At 39.4% G+C, this 14,883-nt stretch overlaps 1 protein-coding gene and 1 long non-coding RNA gene across 4 annotated transcripts in view; both read right to left on the minus strand.

Annotated features, from left to right (window-relative positions):
* Positions 1 to 3,918: 3,918 nt before the first annotated feature.
* LOC103602779 lies at positions 3,919 to 5,577 on the minus strand. The gene is made up of 2 exons (XR_551556.1): positions 5,398 to 5,577; positions 3,919 to 5,268 (listed from the first exon to the last, which is right to left on the minus strand). It is a non-coding gene; the product is annotated as an uncharacterized LOC103602779 (long non-coding RNA).
* An 851-nt stretch (positions 5,578 to 6,428) lies between these two features.
* Positions 6,429 to 14,883, minus strand: part of DCTN4 (dynactin 4 (p62)) — a 30,839-nt gene continuing 22,384 nt past the window's right edge. For 2 of the 3 annotated variants that reach the window (XM_008587215.1, XM_008587216.1), the window contains 3 exons: positions 14,557 to 14,664; positions 12,006 to 12,103; positions 7,628 to 9,194 (listed from right to left, as the gene is read on the minus strand). In XM_008587215.1, the coding sequence (XP_008585437.1) occupies positions 8,981 to 9,194; positions 12,006 to 12,103; positions 14,557 to 14,664 (420 nt within the window). In that variant the 3' untranslated portion in view covers positions 7,628 to 8,980. Of the gene's footprint in view, positions 6,964 to 7,169; positions 9,195 to 12,005; positions 12,104 to 14,556; positions 14,665 to 14,883 lie in introns of those variants that run through there. The other variant, XM_008587214.1, reaches the window with a different exon arrangement.

Below are 14,883 nucleotides of genomic sequence, written 5' to 3' on the forward strand. Positions count from 1 at the left end.
TTCTTTGGATATATTCCCAGCAGTGGGATAGCTGGTCATATGGTAGATCTATCTTCAATTGTTTGAGGAACCTCCAAACCATTTTCCATAGGGGTTGCACCATTGTGCATTCCCACCAACAATGTAAGAGAGTTCCTTTTTCTCCGCAGCCATGCCAGCATTTATCTTTCGGTGTCTTTTGGATTTTTGCCATCCTAACTGGGGTGAGATGGTATCTCAGTGTGGTTTTGATTTGCATTTCCTGGATGCTGAGTGATGTTGAGCATTTTTTCATATGACTGTTGGCCTTTTGTATATCTTCTTTAGAGAAATGCCTGCTTAGCTCTTTTGCCCATTTTTTGATTGGGTTGCTTGTTTTTTTCTTGTAAAGTTGTTTGAGTTCTTTATATATTCTGGATATTAGTCCTTTGTTGGATGTGTATTTTGCAAATATTTTCTCCCACTCTGTTGGTTGTCTTTTAGCTCTGTTAATTGTTTCTTTTGCTGTGCAGAAGCTTTTTAGTTTGATATAGTCCCATTTGTTTATTAAATTTATTTTAAGAAGAACATTTCTACCTCTTCTATATATGGATAATCAGTATCACATTCTTAGATGTAGCCCTAAAAACAAGTACAGTGAAAATGAAACAATGTTATTCAGTAAGTGCTACTATTGTACTGATACTTCTCTTTCCTTGATTTAACCAGAAAGGCTGAAAGGGGGAGGACATGCGAATGAGAAGGAAACGGCTTTCTCACTGTTTGATTCCATATTATTATTTCATTAATTACTTTCATTTTACACTTAAAGTTACGATCTTGTGTAGTGTTACTTTCATTTTACACTTAAAGTTACTATCTTGTATAGGTGTCTCACATTGTGAAATATAACTTCACCATACAGTACTATTAATGTTCTTGACCATCAGAAAATGAGAATAAAGTATTGCAATGCAAAAAGTGACAGATCTGAATTTTAGAGTTTGCTCTAGGATGCCCTTTGAACAGGGTATAGGAGAAACAGATGAGGAAGGAGCCTGGATTTGGCTCTCAGGGAGTTTGCAATCCAGGAAAGGAGTTACAAACATACAACTCCCCACAATACAATGAAGAAAGAGGTAAATGCCCTGGGGAGGTAGAGTGCTGTGGATTAAGATCGCATCTAGATGGGAATAAGGAAGAGATGGGAACAGAGAAGTAATCCTGGAGAAGGTACAGAGAAAGGAAAGAGTATTCTAGAGAAAACACCATAACAAGAAAGCACAAAGCAAGTAAGAAGATATATTTGGCTTTTGACAAAAAAGGCATGCTATACATTTTTTAAAAAAGAAAAAGGATGAACAGCTGCTAAAAAGAAATGAGCTATCAAGCCATGAAAAGCATATTAAATGTATATTATAAGTGAATATTAGTACTAAGCATATTAAATGCATATTACTAAATGAAAGAAGCCAGTTTGAAAAGGCTACATACTTGTATAATCCTGTATTAGTCTGTATCTGTTGCTTACCACAAAATACTTATGCCTTGGGTTGTATGCCCCTCCAAAACTTAATTCCCACTGTAACTGTTGAGGGTGGGAAATCCTATTATGGTAATTGAAAAGTGGGGCCTTGAAGAGGTGACTAGATTGTAAGACCGTGCTGTAGTAAATGGATTAATAATGGTGGTCAGGGGTGTGGTTCGGAGGGCTTTAAAAGGAGAGTGAATGAAGAGGCTAGTCTCTGTCTCTGCTCCACCATTTTCTGCAATGTGACACTCTGCTATCACTGTTGCCACCACCAAGTCTCACCAGATGTGTTCCCTGGACTTTGGACTTCCTAGCTTCATAAGCAATAAATTTCATTTTCTTTATAAAATACATAGTTCTGTGCACTTTGTTATAATCAACAGAAACAGACTAATACAACTTGGAACTGGTTACTTTGTAAGAAAACGAAATTTATTGCTCACAGTTTTGGAGGCAGGGATGTCCACAGTCCAAGGAACACATCTGGTGAGGTGACTCTACAGCAACACAGGGTGTCACATGGCGAGAATGGCAGAGCAGAGAGAGACAGCTCCTCATGCACTCTCCTTTTAAAGCCCTCAGAACCATGCCCATGACCACCATTATTAATCCATTCATTATGGCAGGGTCCTCATGATCTAATCACCTCTTTATGGCCCCACCTTCCAATTACCATAATAGGATTTCCCACCCTCCCAACAGTCACAGTTGGGGCCAAGCTTCCAATACCTGGAACTTTGGGGGACACAATTTAAGCTTCAGTGAGTTTGTGGGGGACATTCAATCTACAGCAAATCTCAACTATGTCACTCTGAAAAAAGGTAAAACTATGGACACAGTAAAAAGATGAGTGGTTACTAGGGGTGGGAGGGAGGGAGGGATGAACAGGCAGAATCCAGAGAATTTTTAGAGCAGTGAAACTATTCTGTATGATACTATATTGGTATATACATGTCCAAATACTTTTGTTCAAACCCACAGAATGTATACCACCAATGAACTCCAATGTAAACTATGGACTCTGCAGGATAATGATGTGTCAGTGTGGGTTCATCCATTATAACAAATGTACCACTCTGGTGGGGGATGTTTACAATGAGGGAGGCTGTGCATATATGTGGAGGCAGGAGTCATGGAGAATCTCTGTGCCTTCCACTCAGTTCTGCTGTGAACCTGAAAGTCCTCTAAAAAGTAAATTCTATTTAAAAAAATACCAACAGCTACATAAATAAGGAAAAGAATGATGTTAATTTATTCAACAAATATTGGTTGCCTACTATTTGCCAGACATGCAGTTAAAAAAAAAAAAAAAAAAAAAAAAGACAAAATCCCTGCCCTAATGCAGTTTTTTTCTTAGAATGTCAGAAAACAAGTATATAGTATAGTATGTTGGATGGTGACGAGTGCTGTGGGGAAGAAAATGAGGCAAACAAGAGGTAGGGAATGTTCAGGGGAAGGCAATTTGCATTATTAAATGGGGTGGTCAGGAAAAGCCTAAGAAGGAAATATTTGAGAAAAGACCTGACTGTGGTGGGGATATGAACCATGCATATGTCTGAAAGGGCTTTCCAGGCAAAAAGAACAGTCAGTGCAAAGGGCCTGAGAGGGATCCTGCCTGGGGTGACTCAGGAACAGCAGGGAGGCTAGTATAACTGGGTAGAGTGAACATGGGGGGGGAGGAGGAGGAGGAGGCTGGGTGGGGTGGAGGGTGAGTTTCAGTTCACATAGGACCTCATACAGTACTGTTAGGATTTTGTGTATTTTTTTCTTTTTGTCTTGAGCAAACCAAGAAGACTTTCAAGGACTTTAGCCAGAGAAATGACTTAATCACTCTGGCTACTGTGTTGAAAATTGACTAAGGGGTGGGGGTGTAGAGACCAGGGTGGTTTCAAGACCAGTTTGTATGCTACTGTGATGATAATCTAGGGGTCTATATAGATGATGGTGACTTGGCCCAGGTAGTAATGTTGGAGATGGTGTGAAGTGGTCAGAGTTTGAAGACAGAGTTGCTAGGATTTGCTGATATATTGAATGTGGGATGTAAGAGGAGCCAATGTTTTTGTTGTGAGCTACTGAAAGGATACAGTTGCCATTTAGTTAGGGACCACTGCAGAAGAGGCAGATGTGGTGAGAGAAAATCCAGACTGTGGTTTTGGACAGAATTGGTATTTAAATTTGGGAGGTGGCCTGAAAACTGGGTGAGATCATTAAGAGTGAGCATAGAGAAAAAAGAAGTGTTAAGAAATGAGACCTGGTACGCTGCAAGGTTGGAAAGATGGGAAAGAACTAGCAAAACATAAAGAAAAGTTTCCGGTAAGTTAGAAGGAAAACCAAGAGTGTTGTGTTCCAGAAACCAAGTAAAGAAAGTCTTTCAAGAAGGAAAGAGATGCTATTGAAAGGTCACATAAATAAAGACTGAGAATTGACTGTTTTTTTTTTTTCTGGAACTCACACTTTATTTTAGTTAGTATACCATAACACAACAAAACAACAAAGGTACACAATCGTATTTCTTCTTCATGTGTTCTTGATGACTATCATCAATTTGTTATATAATATGAGATGCACTTCTCTAAAACAAAACTTCATTCCACCCAGATTTAGCCTTCACGTGACTAGTCAGTGCATCTTTGCCATCTCCATAACTCTATGACTTGCTTTTTTAGAACTCTAATACTCAATACACCCACGCCATACATGCTGTAATGCAATGAATACTTTAGAATAAAATCAGAATGCCAACCAGAAGATTACGAACTAAAATGTTTCACTTTTCTCATATAATCAAAGATCACTTCTATAGGACAAGGAGAGTTCGAGTAAGAATTATGATTAACATGAATGAACCTGGATCTAAATATTATAATATGGATGGGATATCTGATACATATGAATATTCACCGTATTCAATATTGAATCATTTAAACAATTACTTCAAAAATTATTATGAGTTTTATTCTGTGAAATTTGTCCTGAGCTATTTCAAAACTGACAAAAATGTTGAGTTTTCAAACTCTTTTACATGAAAATTAATCTCTTTACATATTAAAAATTATAGCCTTTGAAGTGCTTTTATTTCTAGTATGTAGTATCTCAGTCAACACTGGCTTATTCATAAAAATCCCTTGAAATATAATGAAGAGGCATTCCTTCCTCAACACACCCACACACACCCCTGCACTTGGTACCTAAAAAATTGCAATGATAATAAATTTGAGATTTTACAAAAATATTATTCATGTTTGCCTCCCCCTTTAGTGACTGCTACAAATTCTAGCACAAGAAATCAGCCACATCTCTGAAAAAAAGAAACATGGAAACTGAATTCACAACAGTCGAGCAGTCACTTATAATTACTGAGTTGCACATAAGTGGTATTGGGAGAAGACTCACCTCCCCCTGCTTGGGGATGCTGAACTTGGAAAGCTTGGCCTTGGCTCTGGCTGACTCCGGCTTGCTGGCTGGGACCCCCCTGTATGACGTGCAGTGCACACTGGCTTCTGTAGATGACTTAAGCTTTGGAGATTCATCAGGAGCCTGATCTTGGCCGTCCATCGGCCGCACATATGCGGTTGGTTTCTGCTGGACCAGGCTGGGTTTTGAAGCCAGGGACGGAGGAAAGTTCTGAACACAGTGTCCACTGCTGCTGTGCTTGGCCGCCATGGCAGGTGGCCTCTCCTGGGTTTGAAGACCCACCTCCATGTTGCACACTTGTTTGGTCCGTGGCTGCTGTCTGCCAACACCATCTCCAAGCAAGGTCCTGAGAGAGCCCTGTTGTGCTGAGTTGGAAGAAGAAAAAGAAGAAGAGGAGGAAGATGAGGGGTTTGACATACAGAGATTAGGTTTTATATTATGGTTCTTGCGGTTAGCAGATTTGTGCAAATCAGACAACCTGTGCCTGTTCTTACTTGCTCTCTGTTGGCCATCAGGTGGCGGGTGCCCAGCCTTCTGCCAGCCCATGGTACCCCTCTTGTTCTGCTGCACGGGGACAGCTGCTGGTGTGGAAGATGCAGTGCTACAGACAGACGAGGGCTGGGTCTGGGCTCTTGAATCTGCAACAAAATGTTCATCAATCTTGTTCACGGGAGTCTGAGGAACCCCAGGTTTGAGCGGTGCAGCCTTCTTCGGCCTCCCATCGGCCCCTCCTGGCCAACTCCACTCTGGCTACTGGTCCCGGCACCGCCGCAGCCCACGGGCCCTAGCCCCGGAAGCCACTCTCTAGAGAATTGACTGTTGTTATTTAACAGCGTGGAGTTTGTTGGTAACCTTGACAAGAGCAATTTGATGAAGTGGTGGGGGTGACAGCCTAACTGGAGTAGGTTCAGGTGAGAATGCGAGGAGGAACTGGAAGGCAGAGTTAGGAGTTCTGATGTAAACGGAGTAATGGGTGGCAGCTGAGTAGTGTGAGGTCAATTTCTTTAGAATGAGATAACATGTGATAGAAACAATGCAGGCGAGGAAGGGGAGAACTGCTGACCAACATCCTTGAGTAGGTAAGAGGATGAGACTGAGTGTTAAGAGATGGGGCTGGCTTTAGACAGGAGGAGTATGAATAATTCATCTACAGTAACAGGAGGGAAGGAAGAGTTATATGGGACAGATGAAGGTGGGTGAGTGACCACTTGTGGAGGTTAAACCATTTTGTGTATTTGAAAGGAAATCTTTGGGAGCGATGATGCAGGATAAAAGCTGGTAGAGGCCTAACAACATTTATATAATGCTCCGAGAACATGTATAAAAGGAGCTCAAGCAACACCTACCTATATAATGTTATAACAAATCAACCTGATATGAGGTTTCAGCTTAGTCCATTCAAAGAAATAGAAGGGAACATGCCCCACTGACTGTCATATTCTAACTCTCTTAACTCCACCCCATCTTCTGACTCTGAGCCATACTACTTCCAATCAGTCTTCATGAAACCAAACAAAAGACACACTCAAGCTTTGTCTGCTTTATTTCACTACATTAAGTTAAGCAATAAGGCAAAACAGTAACCTGTCATTCATAAAGGTCAAGGAGTGCTTCTCATTCCCAAAAGGGACCAAAATGAATGTTTCTTCACAAATATGCATGACATTTAGCTCATTATGCCTATAAGCACTTTGAACAGAAGAAAACTTTGGAGGATGAATCAAATCACAAATCCAAATTAACTCAGCCTTAAGTTTCCAAAACTGTAGTTTCAAGTGCTAATGACATCTAACTCTCCTGTGGTGGACAATGACTAGAATTAAAAATCTTGCACTTGATCTAATTAAAAAAGGCAACAAATAAAAATCCTAATTGACCAGCTGCAGGTGTTGAACCATTTCTACAAACACACAGAATACCAGCTTGCACTAAAACCTATCTTGAGGAAACATTAAACCAAGGGCTCTGTAATTCTGTAAATTAATTCTGGCTTCTGAAGAAAAAAGGAATTTTATGATCAGAAGTGTTTTTGTGTCTGTGCCACACAAGACTAATGAGACCCACTACTTGAACATTATTACTTTGAGGAACAAAATTGAACCATTTCTACAAACACACAGAATACCAGCTTGCACTAAAACCTATCTTGAGGAAACATTAAACCAAGGGCTCTGTTATTCTGTAAATTAATTCTGGCTTCTGAAGAAAAAAGGAATTTTATGATCAGAAGTGTTTTTTTGTCTGTGCCACACAAGACTAATGAGACCCACTACTTGAACATTATTACTTTGAGGAACAAATACAAGCTACATGCCACAAATGCATGACGTACAACTGTGTGTAGTCTATGCAAATGTGTAAACATATGAAGCTATGCTCTACTTTGATGCCCGTTTCCCCCACTGACAAATATGAAGCAGTGGTTTCACAGAAGGCTCTAGCAGGTAGTGAAATAAAAATTAATTTGACACTCTGTGGGGTCACAAAAAATTACACTCTTTCTATAGTCTGCAGATTTGTAATCACCCATCCCTCTGCCCCAACTCCTAAGAGGCTAAACCTTATTAGAGATGAGTATTTTTTTCTCACACTGCTGCATATATTTACTCTATGGGAATATTGTTTCATAAAACCAGTCTAACCTTAAGAGTACAATTTAGTGTCTTTCAAAAGCTCCCTATTTTCATTTTTCAAGGGGAGCTGATAAGAACTATGTCCTGTCTGTATTCTAGGTTAGTATATTTATTTTTTAAACTAAAGTCTTAAAATTAAAAGCAAAATCAGGGTAAACAGGAAAATTCTCTTCTTCTGAAGTCTGTTGGCCACTTACTAACAATACTTTTACAGAAAATGTGGTGCAGCTGGTGGTCTACTTTTGTCAAGTCTCATTTTAGAAAATACCACAGAAGTTAAGGTTAGCAACCAACTCCAGGATACCAAGTGAAAACAGCATGTCTGCTGTTAAGCCAGTATTCTGGGCTACTTGCTAAACTATTATATGGTTTACAATCAAAATGGTCTTATTTGATATACCATATGACAAAAATCTTAAACTCAGTAAGGGAAAAAGTTCTTATTCTTAATATCCAGTTTCAGATTCAAAAGATTACAATAGTTAATTTTCCCTTCAACAATCAGTGGAAAAAAACACTAGTTTAGATCATGCTAACAATCTAAACTTTAAAATGTTTTCTGCATTCTAGAAGTGAACTTGTCCACTCAGGTTTTCTTTGTGTTCTTTCCAGGTCCCAAAGAGTCAAAGAGGCAGAGAAGGAGTAGGGAGTAAGACTTGATATAAGGATTGCCTCACTGTGGCAGCACTGACCCCTGGATATGGTGGCAATATTTAAAATGAATGGAATTTGCTACCCCCTTGACATGACGTGGAATTGCTTGCTTCTCAAATTCTTCAAAGTTCCATATTCTACTGGGAAAAAATTTAAGAGCAACTGATAAGTGTCCTGTATTCCCTTAGAAGAAGGCAAGTAAGAGTGCCTTAAGAATTTCACAAGTTTTTCCAATCATCACAAAACAAGGTGACAATTCTATTTTTCTGTCAAATGGAAATCTATGGCAAAATGGGAGCCACAATGACAAGTGAAGGGATATGTTTTAGATTGCTAGATTATACTTAATGGAATGCAGAAAGCAGTCGGTACATTGAGACCAATGCTGGATCATTAATAGCAGGTCCACCTTTGGGTTACCATTTTAAGTTTCATCTGTGAGACTGTGATCCTTTGTGAGATCAGATCGAGAGATAGGATGGTCAGATAATGCCACTCCAAAGAACAGCCATCCCCTTTACTGGGATGGAACTATGCTGCTGTTATTCAACGTGCAGGGCTCAGTGAGGGAGACACAGACTTACTGATGTCAACAAGGGTGACAGCAAGAGGAACAGAATTTACCCTGTGTTCCTAATGCCTGCCCTATGCTTCCACCTTCCTAGGAATAGGATTCAGTAGTGCATGAGTACATCATTATAAACAAGGCCTAATGAAGCAGTGGCTTCCACATCTTAATGCGAGTTTATGGTGACACTGTCATTTGGGATCTGCCCGCCTGTGGAACTTTTTAAGGAAGAAGTGGGCCCAAGCTGAGTTCTACATGCTGGGTGAGCCAGATGACTTCTGTGCCTTGATCACTTTCTTCGATGGTGCGGATAGGGGCTGCCAGGTTTTTAAAATCATGTTTCATCTTGAAGCACACGGTCACTTCACCCTCCTCACGTTGTGGGGTAACTTTGATGAAAATACCCACTTTGTTGGCCTTTCTGAAGGCTATAATGCTATGGAAAGAAATAAGCACAGTATTAGGTAGGTCACAAGTCAGCCAAACAACTAAGACTTACAGTCATTTTACAGTCATTCTTATCTTTGATGACAAGATATGACCACTATCCTGTTTATCAGCAGTGAAGAGTTTCTCCGGCGAAATGTTGATCTCTTTATTTTCTTGATATTACAAAAGTAAAATAGAGTCATACAAAATTCAAATGTAAAAAAAGTATAAGTCCTTCTTCTTATTCTTCCCTTCAGCACACAGAGAAAAACTGTAAACACTATGGTTCTTAACCTAACAGATATTTTTCTATAAACTTACCCTTTTTGGCTTTCTTAACTAACACAAGTGGGACACACTATTCTGTAACTTGCTTTTTTTCATTCTGTTTATCAAAAACACCTTTCCATATTGGTATACAGACCTTTTACATTCTATTTAATTGTTGCATAGTATTCAATCATGTATTTACCATAATTGATATACACAGAGGTTGTTGCTAATTTTACTGTAAACAATGGTGCTACAAACATTCCTTTTCCTTTGTGCACATGTGGTAACATTTCTATAGGACACAGACTGATAATATGGGAAGTTTTAACAATTCAAAGCTTTAAAGTAACTCCTGGAACACCATAAATCAGTGTGTTTTTGTAAATAACCTATGTAAATAAGGAATTTTTAGCATAGAAAAGTCTCTTCAGTTGGGGTTTCCATTTCAGTTTTCTCTCACATGCTCTTAAAGTTTGTGATTTAATAACTTAGTTTCAAAAAGTAAAAGGTGGGTCGGCCCATGGCTCACTTGGCAGAGTGTGATGCTAACAACACCAAGGCCACAGGTTCAGATCCCTATATAGGGATGGCCGGTTAGCTCACTTGGGAGAGCGTGGTGCTGACAACACTAAGTCAAAGGTTAAGATCCCCTTACTGGTCATCTTTAAAAAAAAAAAAAAAAAAGTAAAAGGGCAACAAAATAAACAAAATTTGATGTGCTACCCAAATGATAGTTACTCTCAGAAAAATTACTGGAATTAAATATTTCCATATTTATATGGTATTTTATAGCATTAATTTTCAGATATATGAAAGTTCTATACAGTATAACAGTGTAAAATGTAATTAATTCAATTTGTCATTAATCTGTCATGTAATCAGACTGGAATGTGATATCTCAGATGATCTTTCCAAAAGTTTACCTTGTCCTAACAAATTTCTGTACCTAATTAGTGTAATTTAAGGCCCCACATAAAGGATTTCAGAGAACGCATTTTGTATTGTACTAACTTACTTATTATACTTACTGTACTTATTGTACTTACTACATTTTGTGTTATAGTAACTAACCAAACCCTTGATATGTATAAAATTCATGTAAAAAAATTCATATAGCTAAAAATAGTAAAAAGGAAAAAGTAAGTCTTTCTTCCTACCCTTAATTTCCCAGGCAATCACGGATATCTGGGAAGCTTTCTTAAAACAAATTCAGATTTCTAGTCCCCAGCTAGACCTACTAAAGAGAACCTCTGGGGATGAGGTCTGGAACACTTATAAACAAAATACCTGCCCTAGTGCTTTCTGGAGTTAATCCAAGTTTGCTAATCATTGTACTACAGTTTAACTTCACTTTATTTTTCCAAACTATCACGTTACCTCTTCTTTCCAATATCTTGCTGAAGGAGCTTTTAGTCATTCTGTTAAAAAACCTTAAATGTTCCCTGAGCCAGTTCATTAAGCTACTGTTTCTCAGCTCCAAGCCCAACTTTCAGTACCTTGCTTCCTGACACAGGATACTGCTAAGCCCGTTTTTGCTTTGTAGGCTGGCTCCCTGTCAGGTTCTGTCAATAGGGGGCTCTAACGGGAAACTAGAAGCTTAGAGGAAGAAGGGTCTTGCTGTTCCTTTTGAATTTACTGTTTGCTTGTGGTTCCTGTGGGCTTCACCAGAGATGCTGCTTCACTTCAGGAAGTGGCAGTATCTGGCTGCAGTCTTCTAATTTTTATAAAACTAGCTTCATCATGCCACCCCTCCTCCAGCACTGGCAAACAGTGTCTCCTACCCTACCTCCCTAGAGGTCTGGGTTTCAGCTCCATGGGACCCCTCCTTCAAACTTCTAGATTTTAATAATTCTAACTATTTCCCTTTGTCCCCTCAGCCCTAGTAACTGCTTCATAAAATTGCGATCTCTAAAATTTTATGCTTATGAAGTAGCATAAAGTTGCTACTTCAGAGTTCTTTTTAACCTTTTAAGTTACCCAGTTAACAATTCTTTATATTACATTTTCTCTGTTCAAATCAATGATGTAATTTCTGTTTTTAGACTGGATCCCGACTGATGCATTCTCCATCCAGGGAAAGGTTTGTTTTTTTAACTTCTTGTTTATTAGGTATAAGAGAGTAAAATCTATTAATTACTCTAAGGGGTGAGGGTGGGGAATAAAGCCATGATAAATCTATCGAGACAGAATATTGTATTCTGTCCATAACCATTGAAAATCACACATTTGAAAAATTTTTATAACATGGGTAAATATATTTAAGTGAAAACAGAGGGTAAAAAACTATGTTTACAGAATGATCCCAATGATAAAAGAAATATCTGGAAAGACAAATGTCAAAATGTTAATGGTGCTTATCTTTGGTAGTGGGCTAATTTTACTATGTTTTCTTCTTTAAGGTTTTATATATATTTCCCAAATTTTTTACAGTAATTATTTTTATAAACAGGAAGAAAAAAAGTTATTTAAAAGAATCCATATAAAAAACTGGGATATATAAGTGGCATCTAGTATCCGGTGCAGGGGTCACGAAAAGATCACTCACTCAGGATCATCCTGAAAGTCTTGGGGTTCTGCCAACTCATCGTACTCTGCTGCTGCATCCTTGCCAGCTAAAACAAGCTCTCGGGGGGGTACCACCACCTGGAGAGCAACACAGACAGACCTGCCTCAGAAGGGGCCAGTGTGTGTATATGACATTCATTCAACAGAATATAGCAAAGTATTACATTGATCTACACATATGGAATCAAGCAGCAAGTTTCAGTAAACATACAGCATTATACTAATAGAGAGTTTAAAAACATATTGTTTGCAAATACAGACATTTCTAGTAAAAGTATAAGAACAAAGAAATTTAAGGGAATAATAAAGTCAAGTGAGTGCTTGCTTCATTGGGGCTGCAATGGGGAATTCAACTGGGGAGAACACAGGAGGCTTTAACTGTGTCTTTCATGATTTATTTCTTAAGGGGATGGGGAGCACATGGGTGTTTGCTATACTATTCTACGTATTTTTTGGCATATCTGAAACAGTTCACCATTTTTTTAAAAAAGAAAAGACCGGGCCGGCCCAGTGGTGCGCTCGGTAGAGTGCAGCGCTTGAGAGCGCGGTGGCGCTCCCGTGGAGTGTTTGGATCCCATATGGAGACCGGTCCGCTCACTGGCTGAGCGCGGTGCGGGTGCAACACTGAGGGCGCGCTCGGTAGAGTGCGGCGCTTGAGAGCGCGGTGGCGCTCCCGTGGAGTGTTCGGATCCCATATGGAGACCGGTCCGCTCACTGGCTGAGCGCGGTGCGGGTGCAACACTGAGGGTTGCGATCCCGTTGCCAGTCGTGGTATGGGCGCGACACCGAGGGTTGCAATCCCGTTACCGGTCATGAAAAAAAAAAGACAAAAAGGAAAAAAAAGAAAAGACCAAGGAGAAACACTGATTCCAACATGATAGTTTCTAACAAGGGGATACTGGGTATGTTTATGGTATGGAAAAGTTAAGCATTCTTCAGACTTATCTTTATGTTGTAATTAGGCCCAAACTTTACTATGTTGGAAGTTAACAGATAAGAATGTCAACCAAATTTCTAATTATGGATTCAAATGTCACAGGGAGGTACAAGAAAAGATAAAGACACACTGGGTCTATGTATCAGGCACTCGTTTCTATCTCTGTCCTAATGGAGCTGCTTACTAGTATTATTCAAAAAAGGAGCAAGGACACGTGGTGTCATCTCTCTTTGGAGGTGATGCTAGTAAGTGAAATCTTTAAAAGCAGAAGGAAAAAAGAAAAAGGGAATAGAGAAATTCTCTAATATTATTATTTGAATAACAGCTAATTAAAGATATAGGCATCCTTTCTACCAATTTTTGCTATGTGTATTATGTTCAATTATGAATCACTAATAGATGATCTATAGAGAAAAGTTCTTGTCCTAAAATTTCAAGTACTGGATTAATCACCAAGTAGCCAAATATAAAGGAGCCACATTTCACTCATTCAACTAACACTTACTGAGAGTCAAAATCACCCAACTGAATATTCAGTTAGCGCTATGCATGCTCTATGTAAGCAGAAGGAATCTAGAAGGCATAACAGCTTTTAAAAGGAGATATTTCACGAGTCTTGAACAATGAGTACGAGTTAGTCTGAGAGACTGAAAGAGCATGTACAAGGGTACTTCAAAATATTCATTAAAAGGGCTGACCCCGTGGCACACTCGGGAGAGTGCGGTGCTGGGAGTGCAGCGGGGCTCCCGCCACAGTTCGGATCCTATATAGGGATGGCCAGTGCGCTCACTGGCTGAGCGTGGTGCAGGCGACACCAAGCCAAGGGTTGCAATCCCCTTACCGGTCACACACACAAAAAAAAATTCATTAAAAATGGCATTAAATGATAATCTTTCTGTGAACATTTTGAAGATTCCTCATATGATAGTGGAATGGGGATAGGAAGGAGGCATTCTATGTAAAACAAATAGCATATGAAATTCTCCAGCTTGAAAGTTTATAATCCATTGGCTCTGCTCAGACCATAACCATTACAACTCATATGCACAATTCAAAGAATGCTAAATTTGAGGATCTGGAGGAAGATCACGCCGTAAGAAGAGATAGAAATGAGGTTATTAAGGAGCTCTTCTGAAATGCCAAGGAATCTGGACTTCCTTCCAAAGTCAGAGAGATGCTAAATGATCAGCATGCCATGAAGAATCAGAGTTTAGAAAGATCATCCTTAGTATATGGTGTTTATAACACTGAGGTTCAGGGTTCAATCCCTGTACCAGCCAGTGCCAAGAAAGGGGGGAAAAAAAAGGGAAAGATCACCCTGGTGGCAATATACAAGATGGGCGGAAAGGCAGGTGAGGCTGCATTAAAAACAGTGAGGTCAGTTGTCACAGGCCAAGTAAGAAATGATGAGAACTTCAAATAGGGCAGTGGCAGTGTCTTTGGGGATAAAGTAAAAAAAATTAGTAGGTAAAATCAAAAGAACTTGCTGACTAGATGTGGAAATGAGAGACAGGGTGGCATCCTTCAAGCCAGATCAAATGAGGCCACTCCAGACAATGTCAGGGTCAGTCAGGATGAGGCAAAATGCTCTCACCTTAGCAGTGCTGTTGATATTATCAGGGTCCCCCTCTTCACACTCCAACAGAGTCACATGGGTGAGGTTCTCCACTGGATTTGTAAGAGTCAGGAGGACCTGGCTTTCCTGGGGAATAGGAATAGCATCTCTCAGACATGTGCTACTACTACCACCTAGGTCCACTTTCTTAGTTGCTATACTAAATATTTCACAAAATCATCATCCCATGATCATTCCTAAGCACCTACCTATACCCATATATCACTGCATTCCCAAATGCTCACTGATCCCTTTTCTATTATCGCTATGTTAGGCTATATATATATATATATATATATATATTCT

This window comes from Galeopterus variegatus, unplaced genomic scaffold (assembly GCF_000696425.1).
Source record: "Galeopterus variegatus unplaced genomic scaffold, G_variegatus-3.0.2 Scaffold4289, whole genome shotgun sequence".
Taxonomy (NCBI): Eukaryota; Metazoa; Chordata; class Mammalia; order Dermoptera; family Cynocephalidae; genus Galeopterus; species Galeopterus variegatus.